The sequence below is a fragment of the Stegodyphus dumicola genome, chromosome 9, assembly GCF_044657685.1.
Source record: "Stegodyphus dumicola isolate Sdum_Otavi_A_Nest chromosome 9, ASM4465768v1".
Taxonomy (NCBI): domain Eukaryota; kingdom Metazoa; phylum Arthropoda; class Arachnida; order Araneae; family Eresidae; genus Stegodyphus; species Stegodyphus dumicola.
Window position 1 is genome coordinate 39,746,621 of NC_140776.1, and position 23,902 is coordinate 39,770,522.

At 30.2% G+C, this 23,902-nt stretch overlaps 1 protein-coding gene across 2 annotated transcripts; it reads right to left on the reverse strand.

The window, feature by feature from the left end:
• Window positions 1-5,452: 5,452 nt before the first annotated feature.
• Window positions 5,453-22,193, reverse strand: LOC118183794 (protein max-like). 2 transcript variants are annotated; one of them, XM_035353400.2, is made up of 4 exons: window positions 21,988-22,193; window positions 21,503-21,610; window positions 17,375-17,498; window positions 5,453-10,722 (listed from the first exon to the last, which is right to left on the reverse strand). In XM_035353400.2, exons 1-4 carry the CDS (start codon window positions 22,024-22,026, stop codon window positions 10,514-10,516), a joined length of 480 nt encoding a protein of 159 aa, XP_035209291.1. In that variant the 5' UTR covers window positions 22,027-22,193; the 3' UTR covers window positions 5,453-10,513. The 2 variants fall into 2 exon arrangements, with proteins under 2 accessions (XP_035209291.1, XP_035209290.1); XM_035353399.2 differs by having other exon boundaries at window positions 21,497-21,610; window positions 21,988-22,192.
• Between the last annotated feature and the right edge of the window lie 1,709 nt (window positions 22,194-23,902).

A 23,902-nucleotide genomic window follows, 5' to 3' on the forward strand; every position in this document is an offset into this window, starting at 1 on the left:
ATTGAATGCGAACTGTAAGAAAGACCTTTTAATGACGTTACCGTACTCAAGACTCTGTGTAGATAATGAACTCCTTCCTTCGAGAGGTAGGTTAAAACCTGATAGTGAAAACGCAAGAAGTTCAGAAGTGAAAACCGAGCAGGTTGCAACTGGAACCTAACAGTTGTTTTTCCCACTACAAAAGCTGCATCAACGTGCTTTCGAGGTTTTGGTCCATCTGTATAGACAGGGATAAAATTTCTATATTTATGCTTTTGTTCCTCAAAGATCTGCCTGTGAGTAATATCACAAGAGTTAAATTTATCCCAATGTTGGAACTTATCAAGAAGTTCAATTTTCCAGTCCTCACAAAGTGGAGTTTCAAAGAAATTCTCAAGCTGAGTATTGGTGTTCTACATATTATACTACTCTAGCAAGGTACGTACTCTTAGATCAAAAGATGGAATACACGATGGACGTGCCTGAAACAAACAAGAGCATGAACATTGAATAAATGTAAACGGATGGGATTATTGATCTGCGACGTGATTTTAAATAGTGCTTGAGACAAAGACGTTCACATCATAAGTGCAGGGAAGTCTCCTTACATTCCACATACAGCTTGCCCATGTAGAATTTCTAGAAGCGCCGGTGCAGATCCGAAGTGCTTCACGATATATAAGATTGAGTTTGGCCATCACTGAAGGCTTTGCCAACCGCAGTCAAGTTTTGAGCGGATATATAAGAAGCTGCGATCGGCTTCCATATTCGACAAGACTTTCAGAATATTCATTATTTTCTTAGAAAAATGATATGGAGTAGGAAAGTAAGCTTGGGGTCGAACAGCTTCTCTAGTAATTTGATATCCTTTTCTACAGGAAGCAGTACGTCGTACAAATAAAGTTCGGGATCAGCATGAGGAATCTTCTTGCAACAAAAATGCACACAGACTTTTGGGTAGAAAACCTGAAACCATTCTGCATGCATTTAAGTATTCTTTTCAGAGATGTATGTAATTCTCTCTCGATGTATTTCAAGTATGCTCACTGAATTGCAGGTCGTCAACATAAAGTATTCCATGGACTGTAGAAGGGAAGTGTTTTAAAATCATTTTAAGTTAAAAAGAGTGATAACTCGTTACACGCCTTGAGGAACACCTGTTCTTAACAAAACACATCAGAGAGGACACACACAATTTTCACATAAAACCTTCGATCCTGTAAGAAATGTTAGATGAAAAATTGGCAGATTTCCTCGTAAGGTCGCGAAAGATGCCGTACCACCATGTAGTGTCACAGGCTTTTCTCTATCATAAAAATACAGCCAACGAAGTGATTCCTTTTTACGAGCGTTTTAAAGATACTAGTTTCTAAGAACAGAAAATCATCAACAGTTGTCCGCCCTTTTCTAAATCCTACTTTGATAAGGGGAGTTACAATTATTCATCTCTAAATAGTAGATTAGGTTAGTGTTGAGCATCTTTTCGAGTAGTTTGCAAAGTCGTCTGTTTAAATCGATGGGGAAATTCGCAGGTTTGGCAATCGGCCAGCAGCAGGCTATGATCTCTGCGACAAAGCTCTTCGCAACTCCAGCATACATTATTAAAGTTCAGGAGTGGGAAAGCTGAAATCAGTGAGCTGTATTTTAAATAGTAGCTTTGCAGAAAGGAATGCAAGATGATAATTCCTGCTATTTGAGACAGCTGAAATCGCCTCTCCGATGGTATTCGCAAATCCTTCCTTGCTGTTTATTATATCATTATTTAAGATGGAAGTGCGTATAATCTTTGTTGATATCAGATGTTTTCCGAACTCTTTCCCATAACTTCTTACGCGAAATAGAGGAATTTATCGAAGACATATAGGAGATGAACAAATGTTCACAATAAACGAAATTTTAAAAGAATTTGTCTAAAGTAAACCTCTCACATTTTACCTATTTTTTAAATGCGAAAATATCGTGATTAAAATGCGGAATTAATAAGTCGAACTTTAAATATCCAACAGAATCACTGAAGAAATTAAAAACAGCCAGGTTTAATGTACATTAGCAGTTTGTAAAGTTAAATTATCTTTAGAACCAACATTCAAAGGAGCAACTGATGATACAATTTTTAAAAAAACTTAAGCAGAACTTGAGTTGCAGAATTCAAGGACTGAAAAAAAAAATCGAAATGCAATTTTCAAAAATTTTACATCAAAATATGCACACCAAAACGATTTAATATGTATCATAAATTGTAGCATATTTTGTCGATTAGCCAACTAGAATAGAGAACCCCCCCCCCCCCCCGAAAAAAAAAACACGGAAGAACTAAACGTTAAAGGGATACATTTCTGTAGGTTAAACATATCCTTCTGCTTTAGTTGCAGGATTAAAAAAAGTTATTCATGTTATAGAGATTTCTGCTGGTATTAGTTTCTTCAACATTTAAAAACAAGAAGTACAGTACTGCCACTTTTTATAATACATTAATAGAGTTAAAATTGTTAGTAACAAGCACTAGGTAATTTAGTAGTAAACATTTCTATTTTATGCAACGGAAAACTTTAATAGATTCAATGTTCTAATACTATTCTGGCTCAACAGTAAAGTCACTGGTAGTCTGACCTAGTTTCAATTCCAGGAGAACAGTCCATGTGTGTATACAAACAACTTTTGCTTAGATAACCCTTGTGTATGATAATCAAATAAACCAACAAGCCAATTTAATACCTTTCTTTTTAGAAAATTATAATTTTTACAGTCTGTAAAATGAAGTCTATTATTTAAGGCATCCGAACACGTTGAAAAGGCCAATTTTGGCAAAAAATGGCAATTTTCCTTTCCAAAACTGGTATGCTTTTGTTTATACGTTAATTAGAAACCAAGATATTAAGGATTTCATAAAGATGCAAAAACCAGAAATGGGCATTTAAATCACCGAAAGTGCCATTCAAAGGGTTGAAAAGAGCTAGAAATGGACATAAATAATTTGCTGTCTTTGAAATATAATTTAAAGACTTTTAAAGAGAGGGAATTTATAGAATCTTATCTGTAGTCTGTTCAGCAACATGAAATTATTTCCAATAAAATGCAATATTTTTATTAATTACCTGTAGAAAGCGTTATGCCCTCGCTAGCATATGTGTTTGATTTGATTCGACACATTGCATACTGCAATTCTTAGTTTTTGATTATTTAAAAAAATATTCTACTTAAAAGCATAATAAAGGGTCATAAAAAAATCAAAGTCTTGTGTTTGTAAACGAAAATGCGTTTTATGAAACGTGTTGTGAAGGAAATAGAGAATAATATTAATAAAGCAATTTCCATTGAGTAAACTAAAAATAAAATGTTTCTCATCGGCAGGAGACATTTTTGAAAGTGATTTGTGACGTAAATATTTATACTTAAGTAGTGTCATTAAATATGAATGCGTAAGTCATATTCAGAAGCCCCGTTCCAGAGTTAGAAAATTGAAGGGAAAATAAAAATATCTTGATGGAGGGGTCAACAGCGCTCACTAATGATGTCTTTATTGCCAAACTTTAAAATGGAATTAGAATCAGGAACAATGAATGGAAAGTGCTGTAACTGCTATATTTTTTTCACACTTTCTCTCGTGCAAAACTACTTATACATGGTCAGTGCCCAGATGGACCAGACATTTTTTGTAAATATCAGCAAGCTGTATCAGTTAAAAGAGTGTACAAAAACAAATCCAAAGGACTGGGCCAAAGAATGTAATTAATATTCTTCAGAGTGTATATAAAACTATGTGAGCAGAAGCTCTTTTAGAAGTGCTTATAAAAAAAGACATGAAATGCAAACAAAATTTTAATTACATTGTTTGGAAATTTATACCGATGGTTGCCATTGTGGAATTACAAACTCTAAAATAAGGGGCCTACATAGCTGTTATACACTTTAACAGAGCGCTTTTAGGCTTACTAGATATTTTAAATTATATAGGTATGCAACATGGTGAATGTGCAGTTGAGAGATTTAGTAAGCTCGACATAGAGTGATTAAGGAAATCAAAATATCACTCACTACCCAGAGTAAAAATTGGCACAAAAAACAAATAGGCTGAATATAAACAGAAAAAGAGATAAAGTTGAACAAACGGAAGGTATAAGATATAGATATGGGGAGTTTTAGGTATCTGGGTCAAGATTTAATAATAAAAATAAAGCATTTTAAACTTTAAATGCATTTTTCTCAAAATCTATTTTTTCTAAAAACTGGCTCACTTGGTGCACGATAAATCAAATTATTATTACTTAATTTTTATGAAACTTTATATGCTTAATCTATATATAGTTATCTAGGGAATGACATTCCCCAGAATATTTATATATTAAATATTTTTGAAATTGTGGCCTGTTATTTAAATAATGACACCGTGAATTTATTGAAAATCTCATAAAAAATTTTCAAAATTCTGAATTTTTTTTACTATTTGAGATATTTTTTAAATCCTATGTCATTCCCTACATAAAAGCATGCAATTTATTATTATATGACTCTTTTTAATATAACTTTAATATTTTTTCATATAGAATGTTTCAAATTGTTTTAAAATTTGCTTAAAAGTTTATGCAAATTTAATATTTTTTGCAGGATAATAGAATATATTAAATTTTGATATTCCATAATTAATATCTATAGATAATAAATGAGAAAATGTATTTATAGTGTACCTATACTGCTTTTTTGAAAAAAAGTGCTTCGAACGTGGTCGGATACTTTAATACAGATGATGTTTATCTTTAATTATAGCTATTGTGCAATTACTTTTTAAAAACAATACAATATTAATGCATCTTAGAATTTTGCACTTAAGCAATAAACTAAATTATCACCATAGAGATTTATAAACCATAGAAAAAAAAAAAAATTAGGATGAAATAGAGTGGGGTGAAAAAAGAAGACAATATAGCTTGATTTTGCAGAAAAACAAACAGCTGAAGATTCAAACTACTTGTAATAATATATTTTTTAATATAGCTAATTTTGATTTACACATTCATATTTTGTCTACTAGATATTGAATTTTGCTAGTTTTGTTTTATATTGTGCTTTTCAATTACGTACTTTGACAAACACCACCACCACCACCACAAAAAACATGCACTTTAATATTTATACAGTGTTCACATTCTCTCTAAATGCTCAGTTTTTAAATTTCTTTCTCATAGACCTCACCAATCACACATAGTAAAGAATATTTTTTGTTTTGTTCAAAAAAAATCTCCATGCACATATTTCTAATTTGTAACTGTACTTTATACATTTTATATATACATGTACTTTTAATAGTAAGCGCACCAGAAGTGCCAAAAGAATATAGCAAAACTTGAAAGCAATTACATGCAATATACTAAAATATTTTTTATTCCAACTATACTACTAATTTTCATACTGCTGCAGTATTTTTTTTTTTTTCCAGTTATCTAAATGTCAAGATGTCTTTTTAAGAGAAAAACACTACTTTTAACTGGCTTTATTAACATGAACAATTCTGTACATATCAGTAACTATAGCTGTCATTCATAAATAAGGACATCAACAAACACATGTCAGATGACAACATAAATTAAAGATAAGGAAATACACAAATGACTTTGCTCTAGCAAAACATGGTGAATAGTTCACTTTTTCTTTGCTAATTACATATAAAAAAGGGAATGGGGGGAAAAAGGTAACAGCAAAGACAAAAGTAAAACATTTCTTCCAAGGATTGTAGGGCAGTATCTCACCGGTTAGTATCATAAAATTGCATATTGTATCAAAATGGATGGAGGGGGATAGAAAAGATTTAATCAAAATGTTTTTAAGACTTTCCTTTTCAATTTACAGGACAGAATTTCAGTTTAAATAGATCTTGTGATAGAAATGTTAAGCTACGTTTAGCTTGTACATTTTTTTTAGTAACATACAATAAAATACATTTTAAAACTGGAAAGAATAGATAAAAACTACAAAGAACAAAGTATTTATAATAAGTATGAGGTGAGAATTAGAAAGTATATTATAAATCGATATAAATTTTAGATGTCTGGAACATAACAGAGTTACATTGAGAAAAATTATTAAAATAACAAATTCTCTCCACACATATTGACTATATTTATGCACAGATTTACAATTAACCGAGGGAGATTATCTTCTATATATTAATAAACTAATTTAAACACATAAAGGGAAAATCTACTCATCATTTTGTAATAAAAGAAAAACTTATTTAACTAAAAAATTTACACTGCATTCTGACAGAACTGCTACTTCCCAAACACAAATTACTATGTATATTACCATTAAAAATAGCATATTTCTTCATAAATGAAATTATATTTGTGGGTTTGATTTGAAGAGACTTATTATTACAAACAAATCTGAATAAAAAATTCAATACAAATAAATAGAAATTTCTTTCCACTTTTAAATTTATCTAGTTTGACATGTTCGAAATTTGAATATATGTTCTCTGCATTTAAATTCTAATGTCACATCATGGCTTTGGGGAAAAAAAATATATTGAACATTTCAGATTTTAAAAACTAACCTAAAAATTAAACTTGAAAACAAGCTTTTATTTTCAAATGATTTGACAAGAAAAAAATTAACAAATAAGTTAAATTAAATTTAGAATTTTCCCCAGTATTCTCCACTGAAGTTATTCTACATTTGTATCACCAAAGAAAAATCTAAAATTTATAATTTCAGTAATTATGACACACCAAAATAAAGAGTATTTCTTATTACAGAAATTACTAGTTTTGAAAATTTAGCTAAAAAGTTTAAAATCATTTAATTATTTTTAATTTAAGAACCCAGACTTTCTTTAAATATGTAAAAACACAACTGAAGATAACAAATGCTTAGTTAAAAATTTCAAAAGGAGACAAAAAAAAAAAACTAATCCCTCCAGCAGTCTATGTTAATGAAGTTTCTGGTAATTTCTATACAGGATTTATTCATACGAACTTTTTAATTTTTAACTTATTATATACATAAAACTGAAGACATATTAAACCTAAGAATTATAATTTCTTAATTTATCCAAGAAACTATTGTAAGAAAGTTAATTTGATTTCAGTCTAATATATCCTTTTTTAATTATTACCACATGCTGCTAATCTGCAAAAAATACCATGTTCATACTGAAAAGCAATTACTGCTCAAACAGAACTGAATGCCTGTTACTACATTCTAAAAAATGCAATTGCATAGTTGAAGGAAAGTTAATATTTAACTATATATAAATGGTGACTTCAAAAGAAATTATATTAAGGATCAGATACTATGCATGTGTCACATATTACTTTCCCCTCCTACAGAATTAATGGAAGGCTTTTAATTTTTTAAACTTTATTGTATAGTGAAAATTAAGTAGTTTCCATATATTTATTTATCACATTCAAAGTCTAAATCACAATTTCACTAATTTTTTTTTTTTTTAAAAGTGGAAAAGTTTTACAAATTTGATTAAAACACGTACATACAATTTTGAAACATCAATGAGTTTAGTTATCACATGATCATAAAACTCAAGAGTTTCAGATAAATAGTGTTAGACAAAGAAATTATACAAACATTTACATAAATATTTTATACAAATTAAAAATTTTCATTGCTCATGTTATTAAAAAGATTTATAAAATACACAAATTTTCCTTTATATAGTAACTGATAACTTTGTCATCTTAAGAAAAGAGAGGCTGGCAAAGAAATTTCATTTATTGTATTTTAATCAAAATCAATTAACGTATCCAATTTACATAACGAGTTGAAACTTTTGGGCTGTAGTTCATAAAAAAATTTAATTATTCCAGTTGAAGCTATTAAAACATTTAAAAAAATTAATGAAAAAATACAATTATTTATCACTGGAACAAAATTATTATTTAATGAAAACACAAAAAATAATTAGAAGACCAGAAGATTCATGCTTTTACATAACATCTGACTAGATTAGATTAATTATCAAGAAGGAAACAAAAACTTTCACAATATTGAATTCATATCAAGAATAGTCACTGAGGTGAAATATTTCAGGTACTTCATACAGTTCAATTCAATACAACTGATATTTCAAGCATTACACACAAATACAATAAATACAAAATGAGCTAGCTTAAAATAATATCAGCACATCAACATAAAAAATTTTAAATACACATGTGCACAGAGAATGTGGAAGATTCTTATCTTTATATTACAGCTGCATGAAGTTCACTATACTGAAAATTTAATAGCAAAAGCTAAAAATATCAGTTCTATGTTATGCTCTGAGACAATGAATTATCATATTAATTTTATATAATCACTTTCCATCTAATAGGAGGTGTTAAATGCAAATATACTTTACAAATGCTATTATTTACAATGCTAAAAATATTTTTGTTTGGTGTTAAGAATCATAAAATAGCAGTAAATAATTAGGACAGATATAGACAGTCATCTTTGAATTCTCTACACTCCACAAAATTTACAGCAACGCATAAAAGCAAATTTAAATATAAAAGAATAAACTTAAAATTTATAAACACAACTGAAAAATACATTAAAAAAATAAACTTTCTGGTATTACATACTGCTGCTAAACAGTATTTTACGCAATGCTACATTCATGCAACAAAATATTGCATAGCACTGAAATCCAACCTTTACTAGCCTTTCCTTTTTGATAAAATCAGATTTACTTTGTATGGAATGATATCAGTATTTTTGTTTGAAGTGTTTCACTTTACAAATATACATGGTCCTGTTTTGTAAATGAACATTTGTTTTGAACATTTAAAAATTTACATAATTTTATTACAAAGATTAATATACAAATAACACTGCCTTTTATGTTCTTACATCATAAAATTATACCTACCAATTTCATGAGGGTCCAAAATTACAATGTATGTACAACACACTTATTTTAAAAAAATTCACATATCGCTAAATAATGTTAAAAGCTCGTTTTAAAAATGTTTAATTGTCAAATGTAACAAAGTAAAGCAGAGAAATTCAGAACTGAAAAAGAGGAAACGTTATTTGCACAACATAGAATGAATTTATGCTACATGCCTACTATGAATCAACTCCTCTGATTAACAACTTTTCCCCCCTTTTTTTTAATAGGCAGATGAAATACAAGATGCAAGAATGATATTTAAAATATACACGAATATTTTTCCTTTTTGAAAAATGACAAAATTTTTGCCAAAGCATAAAAAATACTGAAAACTAGGCTACCACAACAAAAAATTTGGACATTCCATTAATAATTCATTTACTTATCTCAAAGCAAATATAAACTGACAAAGTCTATCAATAAAAGTAGATACTTAAAAGTCAAACTTTCCATTATTGTTTTGTGCACAATATACTGAAATCATTTTATTAGATATCTTTAATTATAAAACAATGAAACAAAGCCGATTTAAAAGTTACAGATGGCTGCTTTCCTTTCACTAATTTAAATACCTAGATTTCACTGCTCATCAGAAGAAGCCTAAATTAAAGGGTTACAAGTAACTATTGAATCTGTTTAAGAACTCAGAATTTAGTTTTTTCAATTTAGAAAATAAAATGAGAAAGGGGGAAATACTTCTGCTTTGAAAAAAATTTCTTTATCTAAAAACTTGAGTGCTATCCATTTTTAACAGTTAACATGCTTCTTGTACATTTATGAAAATTCATAAACTTATGACATTTTATCTATTTACAAAGATTTTTCAATATATGCATAACTGGAATCATAGACACCATCAAACGAGATATACATGATGAAAACTTTATATTTTAAATATAACAGAATTAGAAGTTTGGACAATTACTTTGGCAGTGATTTTAAAGATTTATGATTAAGAAAAGCTTAACTCTAAAAAAGAGCAAGCTCCAAGTCCAGCTTAACTGAATATTAAATTACTTCCTACAATATTTTATTCACAAAGGTAATAATTTCATTATGGAATATAATAAACATTACAGCTAATAACAACTTTATCAGGGAAAGAATTCAATAAATATAACAATACGTTACTGCATATTTACAATATCTATATTACATTAAATGATGCATAGTGCTAAAAATGTTTCAATAAAAGTGCTTTGCAGAATACTTGATTCAAACAAGTTAAGCAGATGTTCTAATACAGAAGAAAATGCCATCTTGATCTTGTCTGATGCATGTTCTAAGCTCACAAACACACTGAATTAAGTTAGGTAATTTCTGTTATTTGCTATAACTTCTGTTACAAAATTATGAATTACAATTAAGAACACTATGATGAAGCACCAGCAGGTGAATAATAAATGTTAATTTCAAGTCCTATTCTAACACCAAAATTGGGTTTACATGAACTTCCTGAACAAAACCGCTCAGGCTAATCCAAGTTCAAAAAATGTAAAATATGACTATCACATAAGATGAGATCCTTAGAAGTACCACATACATAAATTTATGCACAGATGACTTCGACGATCTGCTTTTAAAAACGGACGTCTTCAGGAGATGCATGTACAGAATACTATCCCATTAACAGTACTTTAATTATGCTCGTAAAGGAGGCTCTACACTTGCTTTCAACCTTTTCCTTTGACCACTTTTTGATTCATCAGTGTCTGAACTGTCTTCAGAGTCCGAATCAGCGTCAAATGCTGCCACCATTGAGCTAGCTTTGTTATTTAAATGTGTTGCCTCGAGAACAGCAGCTGCTGCTGCATAATTACCAGTAGATTTTGCTCTTTCCAAGGACTGAACTAGTAATTAAAAAAAATATATTAAGTTTCATATTAAAAATAGTATAATAGAAACATAATCACAATTTTAAAAAAGGCAAAACTCCAATTTGATGTTGATTTTAAACAATGCATTTAAAAAATTATCTAGTAGAGGTTTTTTGGGGGGGATAGATCAGTTCATCTCTTAAAAAATTCAAATTTTTAAAATCAATATAAACTTATAATCAAATTCTACTTTAAAAGTGAATATGCTGTGCTACTCTTAAAATAGGTACAGTCAAATACTGAAAATCCGCCGACCTGAAATGCGTGCTGCCTCTCAGAATATAAACATTCAGTTTATGGGTTCCGGAAACCGCAACATTGAGTACAAAATATCAAAGAAAAAAATACTTACCGAATAATGACATCATAATTACCAAATAATTACGAGTCAAAACGGAAATACCAAATTATTGATATAAAAAAGTTAAAAAATAAGATAAAATAAATAAGTTTTTTCCCCTCTAATCTGCATAGAGGTAAAAAAGCAGATGATTCACTCTTTGTTCAAGTTCACAATTCATGTTGTTGTATTTTTTTAGCTTTGTTATTTCATTTCACGAAATTGTTTAGTGCTGCCTTATTTTTATCTGGATATTTTGCGGATAAAATAAGAATATTTTAAATTTCAACCCTTTTTAATACAATAACAAATAAGAAACGCACTCATGATTTTACTACTTGCAACTTTGAAAAACGTAAACATGTTGCATTGACGGTAACGCAAAAAGTGCAAATTCTGCAAAAGATGGAAGCAGGTGCTACTCCTCGATTTATAGTAGAATGGTATGGAACTGCAAAACGATTGTGTATGATATGTTGAAATTTTACAGCAACAGTGATTCTAACACCGGAAATCTTTGCATGAGGTGAAATCGGCAAACCTCGATGCTGTATATATATAATACAATGAATAATATAATCAATTTCATAATAATAATTTAATGCATATAATAAATTATTGCAATAATGTATATAATAATTTGATTAAATGTATCTAATATGCCTTATTCATTTTGCACTTTTAGTCTTAATATTATGCATTATCTTTTCTGTCCTGAAATCCGCAAAATCCTAAAATCCGCACAACCTCTGGTCCCAAGCTTTGCAGATTTCTGGAATTCTACTGTAATAAAATGAAGTTAACTCCCATTAATACATTTTTTCTTTGCACAAGAAACCGAAATTCGATTATAAATTACTCATTTTCTTTAACCTCACAGTAATATTGGTATAAAAAAATGCTGAGGTTGAACAGCATAAACACTGCTACTCTTTCACATAGGAATACCTTTGTTTCTTGATCAAATCTTTATTTTCTTGATTTACAGAACTTTTCTAATATTCCCAATATAAGTTCAACAAAGTGATTTGTTAACCTTTTAGGTAAGATTTCCAGTTTTGTGAATTAATTCAGAAAAAATACTACTGGAAAGAAATTTCAATGGACCCATCATCCTAACTGAAACAGAAAACTGATACATAAGCTACATCAAGAGGTAAGGACTGAGCTAATTAATTGCTGCATTACCGACTATAACTTCAAATTTTAAAAAATAATTCTACCTTCTTAATGGCCCCCAAAGGGATCCCATACACCAAAACTCATAACACTATGTTTCGTAATTTTTCGTAAACAATATTTTTGTCCCATACACAGAATATACAAATACTCAATTTTTAGTAAAACCATGGCAAAAGCGATACAATTCTAGCTAAACCTTCAATTCTATTAAGCTACACCAAGGAAATCAAGATCAAGAAAAGTCTTGGCTGTGACAGAATAGTAATAGAATGGGCTGAAATATATATATAAGAAACTAGTCAGGTTTAACTTTGCCAGTGTGGGATAAGCAAGATAAAATTTAGCAGAACAGCATGTCATTATTCTCCATTCTCAAGATACATCAGCAACAGTGCATTGTGTATGCTACTTATATAATGATAACTGTGAAATTCGAAGGTTTTTCCTGGAATACTGTAAACAAAAAGCAAAATTTTTCAAATTATGGAATTTGTGAAGAAATATAGAGAAGTAATAAATGAAGATGATATGACAGAAGTTTTTGTTGTGGTGGCAATGGTCAGTTAAATTAAGTGAACTAATGGATGGCAAATCTCCACTATGTTTCTAAGTCCATAAAATATCTAATGACAATGAAAAATACACAGAATGAAAAAATACATATTGACAATTTAGTGAAAATTCTCTATACGGCAATTACTGGACTTATCTATGAAAACGGCTATGCAACCATGCATTTTTCAAATCTGGTCTTTCATCAATAGCAATGGAGTAATACTCCATATTATTCAAAATGCCCTCCAAACAATTTCTGGCATTTGCTGCCAATTTACCTTGTTACTCTGTTCTTGCTAATAAGCTAATCAAAGAAAATAATTTTTTTTTTTTTTTTAATTTTCCCCTACATAAACAACAGGTACTTTTAGCAGTATTTCTTTGAAGATAAAAACTCCATGGTTAAAGGTTTCATTCTCCCTGCCATTAGTTTTGACACCTCATAGCTAGGACGAGTATTTTGGTCTACTCTTGTGAAAGAGAATGACTGAAAAATTATTTCTCAGCTATACAACTTCATTTTCTTGTACTTTACCTCTGAAACTACTGTGACAAGATTTATAGTGCTGTTTGATATTCAGACTTTTTTAAGAGCAATTGTTTTCTGACAAATTAAATAAACAAATTTCTCATTATGCTAAAAAAATAACCACATGTTTAGTCATTGTTAAAAATTCAGCCCTCCAAATCCACTTTCCTCGAGTTTCCATAGGCTTGTTTTTGTTCACACAAAAGAATTCAAGGAAGGAAAGAGGAAAAATTCAATACCTCCCTTTAATTGGGTTATCATATCTAATAACGCATCAGGCTAGAAGAAACTTGTCCGAGAAGCCAAAACTTGTTTCGATGAAATCTACATCCTGCCCAGCTGTGCAAGACTTTTTAAAATTGAATGGAAAATATTTTGTTCCAAGCTTTATTGAAAGAAAATATTTTGTTCCAAGCTTGTATGATTTCTCTGAAGAATTGGTTTCTGCATTGGTCAACCAATCAGGTATCCCAAAAATATAAAAGATCTGGGAAATGTCTCAGGTGACGCATTATTGGGGTAGCTTGTAGATGTGATACAGATTAACGACTTTTATTTATATCCAATTTTGGCCCCATTCTAATAGCAATTAACATAATTTATCAAAAATAACGAAATAAACAACTACTGAATACAGATACCAACTGATTAGTTATTTTTCCCCACCAGAAAAAAGTTAGCAATACCAAGGTGGAAAGGCGTTGAATGAAAAAACTCTCAGGAAAGATGATATGAAGTATTTTTTTATGCTAAAATCCATATTCAATGATAAATAAAATTAAATCAATACCAAATTATCTAGTTGTTAGATCATTATTGTCGAGACATTGACAGGATGGGTAAAAATCCCTCAAGGGCCATATGTGGTCCGAGGGTTGCCAACACCGCTTTATTCCTAGTTAATCGATAGAAACTTCATCGTCCACTTAAATTACACAGTCTACTAGCTGTCAATTTTTTCTGGCATGCCACAAGGGTTGTTTCTCAGCTCAATATCATTTAATACTCATGTCGATGACACTCCTCATATGCGTAACAGTGCTCATAACCTGTATGCTGATGATGATGCAGTCCTCACTCAAAATACATATATTAGCTCAGTAATTTAATAATTAAATTCTCATATACATATGCTATGCTTCATAAGTTCAAGCTAATGGCTTGAAAAATTCAGATTAATATGAAGAAACATAAAAGGAAAAACATACATGGTTGTGTAGTACCTTTAAATCTATTGCTCTACTTTTTAAAAAATGAGAAATGAAAGCAAAATTGAAGCTATACCCCAGTATTTCCCAATTTGGAGCCTAAGTCCCCATGGGGAAAGGGCAATTCAAAAACAGACCAGCCCAGAGTTTCAAGATACAAGGGACATTCAAATTTCCAAATCTTCAAGTCGAAATTTTTCAAAATTTAATTTTTTTATTCCCAAAACTAAAGGATAATGTAAGTGATGTGTGCATAAAAAGGCATTTAATATTTTATATATTATATATGGTGCATTTTAAATATTTTATAAAGAATTTTCACTGCAGACATGGATATTTAAATGCTTAAATATTTCTTATTAAAAACCTATGATTCAAGTTTCTTTTGTAAACATTTCAATTTTTGAATTTAAAAATTGTGTATATGCTATGGAAAAGCATACAAATTTTAGGGAGGATTAGGAAACACAGCTACACTATATAAATGCATCCCACCCAAGTCCTCTAAGTCTTCTATTTATTATGGTGCATTTGGACTTTAAGCTCTTTACAGAGGCTGTCTGCACATTTTTTAGATGATTTTGGTAAGCGGTAATAAAAAATTGTTTGCTGCAAAAGAAGTAATTGCAATTGTACTGTTTTTAATAGTCAAAATTATTGTCTGTGGCTTAAAAGTTTTGTTTTTATTCAAAATGGCGAATTTAACAAAGCAGTAGTTCGAAGGCTACATTTACGCTCTTTCGGAAGAGAAATATGCATACTCTGTTATCCAAAAATGATGTGAGAGTCATGGTTTTGTGATATCTAAAGTGTCAATAGGTAATATCATCAACAAAAAAGGAAAAAAAAAAAAAACGTCAAATTGGAGCCTCCAGTGGGACAAAAATTGCAAACAAGTATCCAAGGAAAAATCGGACATCTTCGACTATTGCAAAGGTACATTGTTTAATGTTAAAAGAAAATCCCTCTAGTCAAAGGACTGTTGCAAAATCATTAAAATGCTCGGAGTCCACTGTAAACAAAATGATAAATGTTGATTTAAATCTTAAGAAAGCGAAAAAACGCAATTTGCATTGTCTTCTTCCAAACCATATATCGATAATGACGGACACGCTGCAAAATTCTATATGAGAAACACTTATCCAAAGAAAAATGGAAAACAATTATCACAATAGATGAAGCATGGATGTATTTAACCGCTTGAGTCCGGCGAGCGCTTCATTTGTCGTATGCCAAAAATACGGCGTTCGTTCGAAAAAATTGTATCCACAGGTAAGAACTCATCAATAATATCGTCATCGGAGATACTTGCAGTTGCTTGATCACCATCACTGCTATCACTAATAACTCGTAATCTCTTAGAACGAATGATGATGTCACTTCCACTATCACTTTCAAGGCCATTACTATACTCTTCATTATCACTTCTCATAACATAGTCACTTTCAAATGAATCAGAACTTGACATGGGTTATTTCGTAATTATCAGTATAACACTTGGTAAAAAAATGAAAACAATTTCCAATTCCTATAAAACAACTGCTACTGATATCACTACAACTGCTCTCAATTATTGCGTAAAGTATACTAACCAACAGCAGCATCTTTGCATTCTCGATACAAAACAAGAGAATCGCTATTGCGCTGTGGCGTATTTTTGGCATACGACAAGTGAAGCTTGATAGTGCTTCGCCGGACTCAAACGGTTAAATGATTGTAACAAAAAAAGAGCTATTTATTATCATAAAAGGGGAGAAAAAAATTTAAGTACATGGTTCAAAGAATCAAAAAAAAGTTTTTCTAAGAGATTCATGATTGTTGCTGGTTTTTCTTATAATGGCAAGTTTAAAATAAAGAGAGTGCAAAAAAATGTCAAGATAAACTCCAAATACTTTCAGGAACATATTTTATCACCAATTTTTCTGAATAAAATACCATCGCTTTACCCACAGTGCCATCAATCTGTGAGACTCCATCAGGACAAAGCTAGCAGTCAAACATCAAAATCTACTGTAAATTTCCTAAAAGAAATGGAACAAAAAACTGGTATCAAGGCCAAACCCTTCACTGCTTTCCCTATTAAATCTCCCGATGTGTCACCTATGGATTTTTGTGCTTTCAGACTTTTAAAAACTGCATTATCCAAACGTTGTCCCAAAACCCTAACAGGACTCTGGAAAGCTGTTCGGGAGGAATGGGATAGAATACCTCTTCTGCCACTTCAAAAGGCATTATTATCCTGGAAATTGCGGTGTCGAAAGATAGTTCAGAATAAGGGATGTCATAGAACATTTAAAACACAAGAATTTTATGTAATTAAGTTTCGTGAATACAATATACATCGTCTAAAAAATGTGTGAACAGCCTCTGTATAAGCGACATACCAAAACACTGGATGGACTGACTATGGAAGAAGGAATGGATAAAATCAACCTTGATGTTTTAAGAAAGGGACTTTTATTTTGGAAATCAAGACATAATATGATAGTTCAACAAAACGGCTATCAGAATAAACATATTAGAAAATAAAATTGTAAGGTTTGTTTACATATAAACCTTTGCAAAATCGTTACAAAAATGTGAACACCCTCTGCATAATATAAACCCTCTAGCAGTGAAGAATATTTCTTAGAAGAAAAACTTCAATATTAAAAATCACTTCTCAAATATGATCCCTCTAGAAAAGGCCACAATTCTTTAAAATACTAGACAGAAATCTTAAAAAGGCTGGAATGCAATTGCTATACATATGTTTTAATGCAGGGCTATTGACAAATAAAACAGAGATGCAAGATAAAAAAAAATTATTACTTTGATCTTCCAATACTTTATTTTGTCGCTTCAAATCATCAATGTCTTGTTGATGGGCTAAGTTCTTTCGACGCATAGATTGTATATAATCTGCTGCCTTCTTTAAAATTTGAGCCCTGGATGCCTATTTAAAAAAAGAAAAGAATTATGTGCAAATAACTAAAAGAAATTATTTACAAGTTAAACAGCTTTAATAAAAATATTACTACCACACACAGGAAAGCATTAACATGAAAAAATGCCTGCTATCAAAATAACAATATCGTAAGGTATAAATTTATATTCTAAAACAATATTCACTGCATACAACTATTAAAAATATGACATTCTTAGGAAGCTCAAAAAGTTTTAACTTTTCACCTCCTAGCTGAAGATTTTGTCTTCCAAGAATTCAGATATTCTGCTACAAAAAAAAATTTAGACAAAGGCTTCTCATAACATGGCTTGCAGTCTCACATTATTTAATTTAGAAATTATCAAATTTTTAGCAAAGCCTTCATTTTTTGACAAGCAATAAAACTAATTCAAGGCCATTTTGGCAACACCCTTCATATAATATACCTGCGAGACTGTGAATATTCAAAGAGCACTTATACCAACTGTAGCTGGTCACCATCAACTAGTATTGCAAAAAAAATTTTTTTTTTTTTTTTTCAGATTATGACAACACAGAAGTGGACTATCTGCTCAAATGGAAGATGCCTCCATGGACTTTCTAAATTTAAATTTCTAATTAATTTCTAAATAAAAGGAAACTGGCTCATATCCACATTACTTAGGGAAAGATCATGAAAACACCCAAGAAGTGTCAGCCTGTTCCCCCACATTTCAAGTGGGGTCAAACTAAGTTATCACCTACAGGGCTTTTACCACTTAGCCATTGGTAGACCATCTTAAAACAGGAATGGCTACAGCTAGCTCCCTACAAGTAAAATATCTGTGTGAACTGCACAAAATGTTTTTATCAATGACAAATGATAGTAGACATACATTAATTTCTCACTAATTTTAATGCATTTCAATAATGCATCCACTGTTTGTCTGTTTAAAAGGAAAAAACAGTTTCACTAAATTACATTTTATGAGCTTAAATTCTTTGGATGAGCAATGAAACAGTACTGCAATCCTAGATTATTTTTAAAAAATCTCATTTCTTTCTTGACAAACAACTAAAAATCCATTGCCCCCCACTTGTTTTATGTACCAGCCTTGACAAGAAAGTGGATTTGGTGCATTTTTGAATTAGTGAGAAACAAATGATTACCAACCCTTACATGTACAAGAAACAAATAGTTAATGATCTAACTCTTTTTTCGTAAATACATCGTATCAATACAAAGGTTTTGTAAAATTCATTGTAAAATACGCATTATACTTATTTTTTGATCTCTCATCAATGGAAAAAGAAGCCAAGAATTTTCCTATATGTTTAACAATGATTAAAAGGTACTTAATTTCCATCAAATAATTGCATGACGATTCCCATTTTCACAAATTTTCTTTTTGTAAAATGCTTTTTTCTTGTAAAAATATTTTCAGTTAATTGTAGCTTGAATATAGTATACTGAAAAACCACCGTAATTTAAAAGTGAAACTTTTGACTAGCCAAAAGAAAAATATGAACTAAGAGCATATATGAAAAACCTTTATATTTTAAAACTGAAGGTTAAAAAAAAAAGCATGTGCACAGAAGAAATAGAAACTACCAGCATGTATAAAAAAAACCTTTATACTTTAAAATCAAAGATGGAAGAAACACATCTGTGCAGATCCGTAAACATTGAAAAACTGGTCTGTTTTAAAAGTGAAAAAATTCACTAGCTGACGAAACATGAATTACGAGCATGCATGAAATATGTTTTATGATGATGCTAGAAAAAACATGCATATGCAGATGGGCAACAATAAATGCTTGTTACTTGTAAATTAAGAAAACTCACCAAGGTTGCTGCATAAAACAAGCACCTAATATTCTTCCTTTGGACAAATAAATTTTCATTGAATTCAATTGTTAATCCTGCACTTTCTACTTTTTAATTGGCTCTTTTTTAGTGTGTTGATACTTATTTCTCTCAGACAATTATTTTTATGTTGGAAGCACATATGGTAATATTCACATTACACTATTTCTCTCAGATAATTATTTTGGGTCTACTTTTATCCTGGAAGCACATATGGTAATATTCACATTACACTATTTCTCTCAGATAATTATTTTGGGTCTACTTTTATCCTGGAAGCACATATGGTAATATTAACATTACATCATCTTCATTTCTCCTTCTTTGTTTGCAACAATGAGTCTTTGTGATAGCTTCTAAATTGTATACTGTGGATCTTATGAAAATGTTTTGGCCTCCTAAACTTTAAACTGTTTTATAATATTACCTACTGAATAATTATAAAAGCATTTCATGCTAACCACTTCCTTTAATTTTCCTTCAAACCAGAATAAATACATTTGTTTATAACCACTATCAGAACTTTTATTATCCTTTTTATTTACATTAAAAAGTGATATGACCACCTTTACCTAGTAGTGAAATATTTTGTCATTTGACATACGTTGCCTTATATTTATTTTTAATGATTTCAATATTACCTTAATGAAACTTTATGAAAACAAAGATTAAAATAACTATAAAAATTTAGCACACAAAACTTCTTAAACAAATCTTTGAAGCAAATCAAAAAAAGAAGCGACACTCGGAAGATTATATTCTTATTCATTTTCCCTACAGAACTTAATATTTGAAATCAGTTAGCTTATAATTCACTATTAAATGTTTTACTATTTTTGTTTACCTATTAATATATTACAATCTTTTTTTTACTAACAACTTGTAACCAAATATTTACAGGTAAGTAAAATCAGAAAACCAAATTTTACTTTTGAATGAAATCAGATTGTCCCAAACTGGGAAGAAGGAATCTGACAAAGTTTTAACATTTCTTGGTTTACAAAGGATAGAAGTATACGAATTTATACAATTTCATAATCTTTCTTTCTGTTCAGTCACGACATTATACAGTACTTTTCAGATCACAATGGTTTTCTTACACAGTAGACAAAAATATTCATGCTAACACAGGTTATGCAAAAAAAATAGTATTTTTTTGTATTAAACTAGCTGAGTGTTGGACAATTTGGTACACTTTATTAACAAATTGCCTGATATACACTTTTTCTGCATTTGGGAATAACACAGCTTTAATCTTTAATAAGAGAAAAACACTAAAAAAATATCTTCAAGCTGGCTTAAAATTTTATAGTGTTTTCTGGGCAAGGAGACAATTCAAAACTATAAAAATTCCATTTTAATTAAAGGATTAGCATAAAAATGGATATTAAAAATAAATGTCTTAATGCTTTAATATTCAGAAAAATCAACATATATAATATCTTTCAGTTACACATGGGGAGAAAAAACTAATCATCTGCTGCATTTTATCATTTTTATGCAGCTTAAAATGTATGCATTCTTGACAACAAATTCCATGAAAATTAAATAAAATGTAGGCTTGACAAAAGTAATTTGTTACTTACAATACTGGAAAAAAAAAAAAAATCTCAATCAAATCCCATTAATAATCATTATAGTAATAAATCTATGTATAACTTTTATAGTAAAAATCTCAATTTACAGAAGGCATCAAATGTTAACAGTCACTATTTGAAAGAATTTTACCCTATTTTTCTTGAAAATAAGACATTTTTTTATATGAAACATATTTTTATAGGTATAATCTTATAAACACCTGCTCTCTGAATCTATTACATTTATGATCTGAATGTCTCAAGGAAATTGGATACCATTTAATAATACTAAAGAACACACTTTATGCAATTCAAATAACAGTCACAAAACCATTTGAAGTAAGGAAAGAGTATTAGATTACTCTCACAGAATAGTAGCTCAAGCATAAATATCTTTAGACTTATTATAAACATTGTTAATAAATTTTATTTTTCCTAAATTCTGAAAATATTCTGTTATTACAAGAAATAACAGAATATAGAGAAGGGAAGAAGAAATATAGAGAAGAGAAGAGAAGAGCGAAAATTATGGAGTGAAAATATCAGAAAATTAAAAAGAATACAAGAAAGAGACAAATTAGTACCCGCACTTTATCACCCTGGAATGCAGGTAACGAGTCTCTTAAGCTTGTAAAGCTGTCTTTTATATGGTCTCTTCTCTTTCTTTCCAATGCATTATGATGTGCTCTTTTGTCGGCCTGCAAAATATAAGATTCAATTATCAATAACATGGCACTTCTAATTACATTCTTACTGAAAAAGAGAGGAACCAACATTTTTTATGATGACACAAAACTCAATATAATATTAATATACTAACACAATACAATAACATACAACCAACACCAACTACTTAAAACTGGTCGATAACATCGGAGAATTTGGTAAACAACCAGAGTCAATGGAATTATTTTAAGTTATTGCGATCTCATAAATGAACTATTAGTTAAAATACTCTAACTGATAACCTTTTTTAAAATTAAAGGAGGTTAACACGTATATTTATGAAAGATCGATATTAATTTAAAAAATATAATGACACAAAAACTAAAAACAAATAAAGATTTATACATACATCACTTTCAATATCATTGTCTCTATCATCATCACTCATTTCTTCAATTTTCTTGCAATTAATATATCCTGTATTATAATCCAATTACTGGAATCGCTGTTATAATTCGAAATACACTTTTTGACAAGGGCATTGAAAGACAGGAAACGATAAATGGCGTCCACCACAACAACAGCCACGCGGTCGTCACGTTCTCCACGTGCGTCAGAGTTGCCACTTCAGTACTCTTCTTCTTCAGGACCCATGAAGGGTAGATGATTCCTCACTAAGAGTGAGGTCTTACCTCCGAGTAAGGACATGACCCTAAAAGTTCCTACGAGTGGTGCAGCACCGATTTAACTGATCGCTAGGACATACCTCTATCGGGAAATTAGATACTTCAGAATATATCACTAATGGATTTATCAGCCATGTGAATTACGCTGCAAATTATAAAAAATAAATATAATATCTGAAGCGTTAAGTATCCTCCCAAAAATAGAGTTGAACGAACATAACCTTCGGAACCTCATAAAGTTCATAGTAAGACTCAATCCCTAACTAGTTTTCTCTGAAAATGGCATTTGTTACCTTTGGCAGTAGTATATGTTGAAACTAAGACAAGAACCCCCTAACAGAAGATTATAAAAATATTCTATGAAGAGGTGCCGCTAAGTCTCCAGCTCTAGTCTTACATCTTGGAAAGATATTTGTTTTGTCTCTTTAGTATTTTAAATGAACTTTCAGGTAAGTTTGTTGTCACTTACCAGAACAAGAAATTTGATGCTTCTTTGAATAGACTGGGGAAATTTATGAAATTTCTGATTATTGGCAACATGGAAAGTGTAGATGAAAAACAATGTGGAAAACAAGTTAATGGGATATTTTTAAAAACAATAACTACTTGATTTCTTTATAACATAGTACTCGGTAGCATTAGTAAATCTATTCCTACGTGTTTTTTAAAGGTTACACTATTTGAAAATAGCAAAGCATGCGAGGACTGCTCGCCTAAGGGGAGGGATACCTCAACGAAAGGACTGGATGCGCGGTTAATTTTCGAGGGAAAAAATCATGTACGCCAGCCCATTCACTCGAGTTCGAATGCAGGCCGAACTACCAGGGTATATAACCGGGGCAGTAGTTTAACACTTTATCTTGTGTTTGGTGATAACTCGATGTTATTTCCTACAGACTAGGATTCCTTATTATGTAAAAACAATTTTATTGTTTTTATATAATAAGATACTAATGGATTGATTCAAGGAATTCAAAATAAAGATATACACACTCCAATAAGAGTTATACACTGATTGAAATGTACACCGATTAAAAAAAAAAAAAAAAAAAAGAAAGAAAGAAAGTTCTATATCTCCCGTATTACTCGGGATATTGAATTTTCAACTTGGGATTTTCATGTCTCGAAAGCGATAGGATATGTATTAGATGTTCCAGCATAAGTATTTTGATACAAAATCGAATTTTTCTGAAATGGCATCCCAATTTTGTTCCATATCTCGATTCTGCAACTCAAACTATGCCTAAAAGTCAAATTTTGTAAAATTTCATGTGAACATACCACGTAATTCCAAAACGTATTTGGAACACTTTAATTTTCCGCCAAGAGTAATTTACCTTGGAGAACTTTTCAATTTATGTTATCTTAACCTCTTTTTACTTTCTTGTACGAAGTAACAAGGAAGTATTGCAATCGCGAAAAATTTCGGGTATCATATTTCAACGAAAACGTCCATTTTGACCTCTATCGAATGTAATTTAACGATGCTTTTGTGTGACATCCGTAAGTAAGGACAGAATAAATAACGCTTTTTCACTAAAAGCATTATAAAACTGATTTAAAATGAATTCTGAAGAGATTATTTCTCAATCACTAGCCAGTTTCCTCTGAAAATTGGCGTCTGTACATACGTACAAT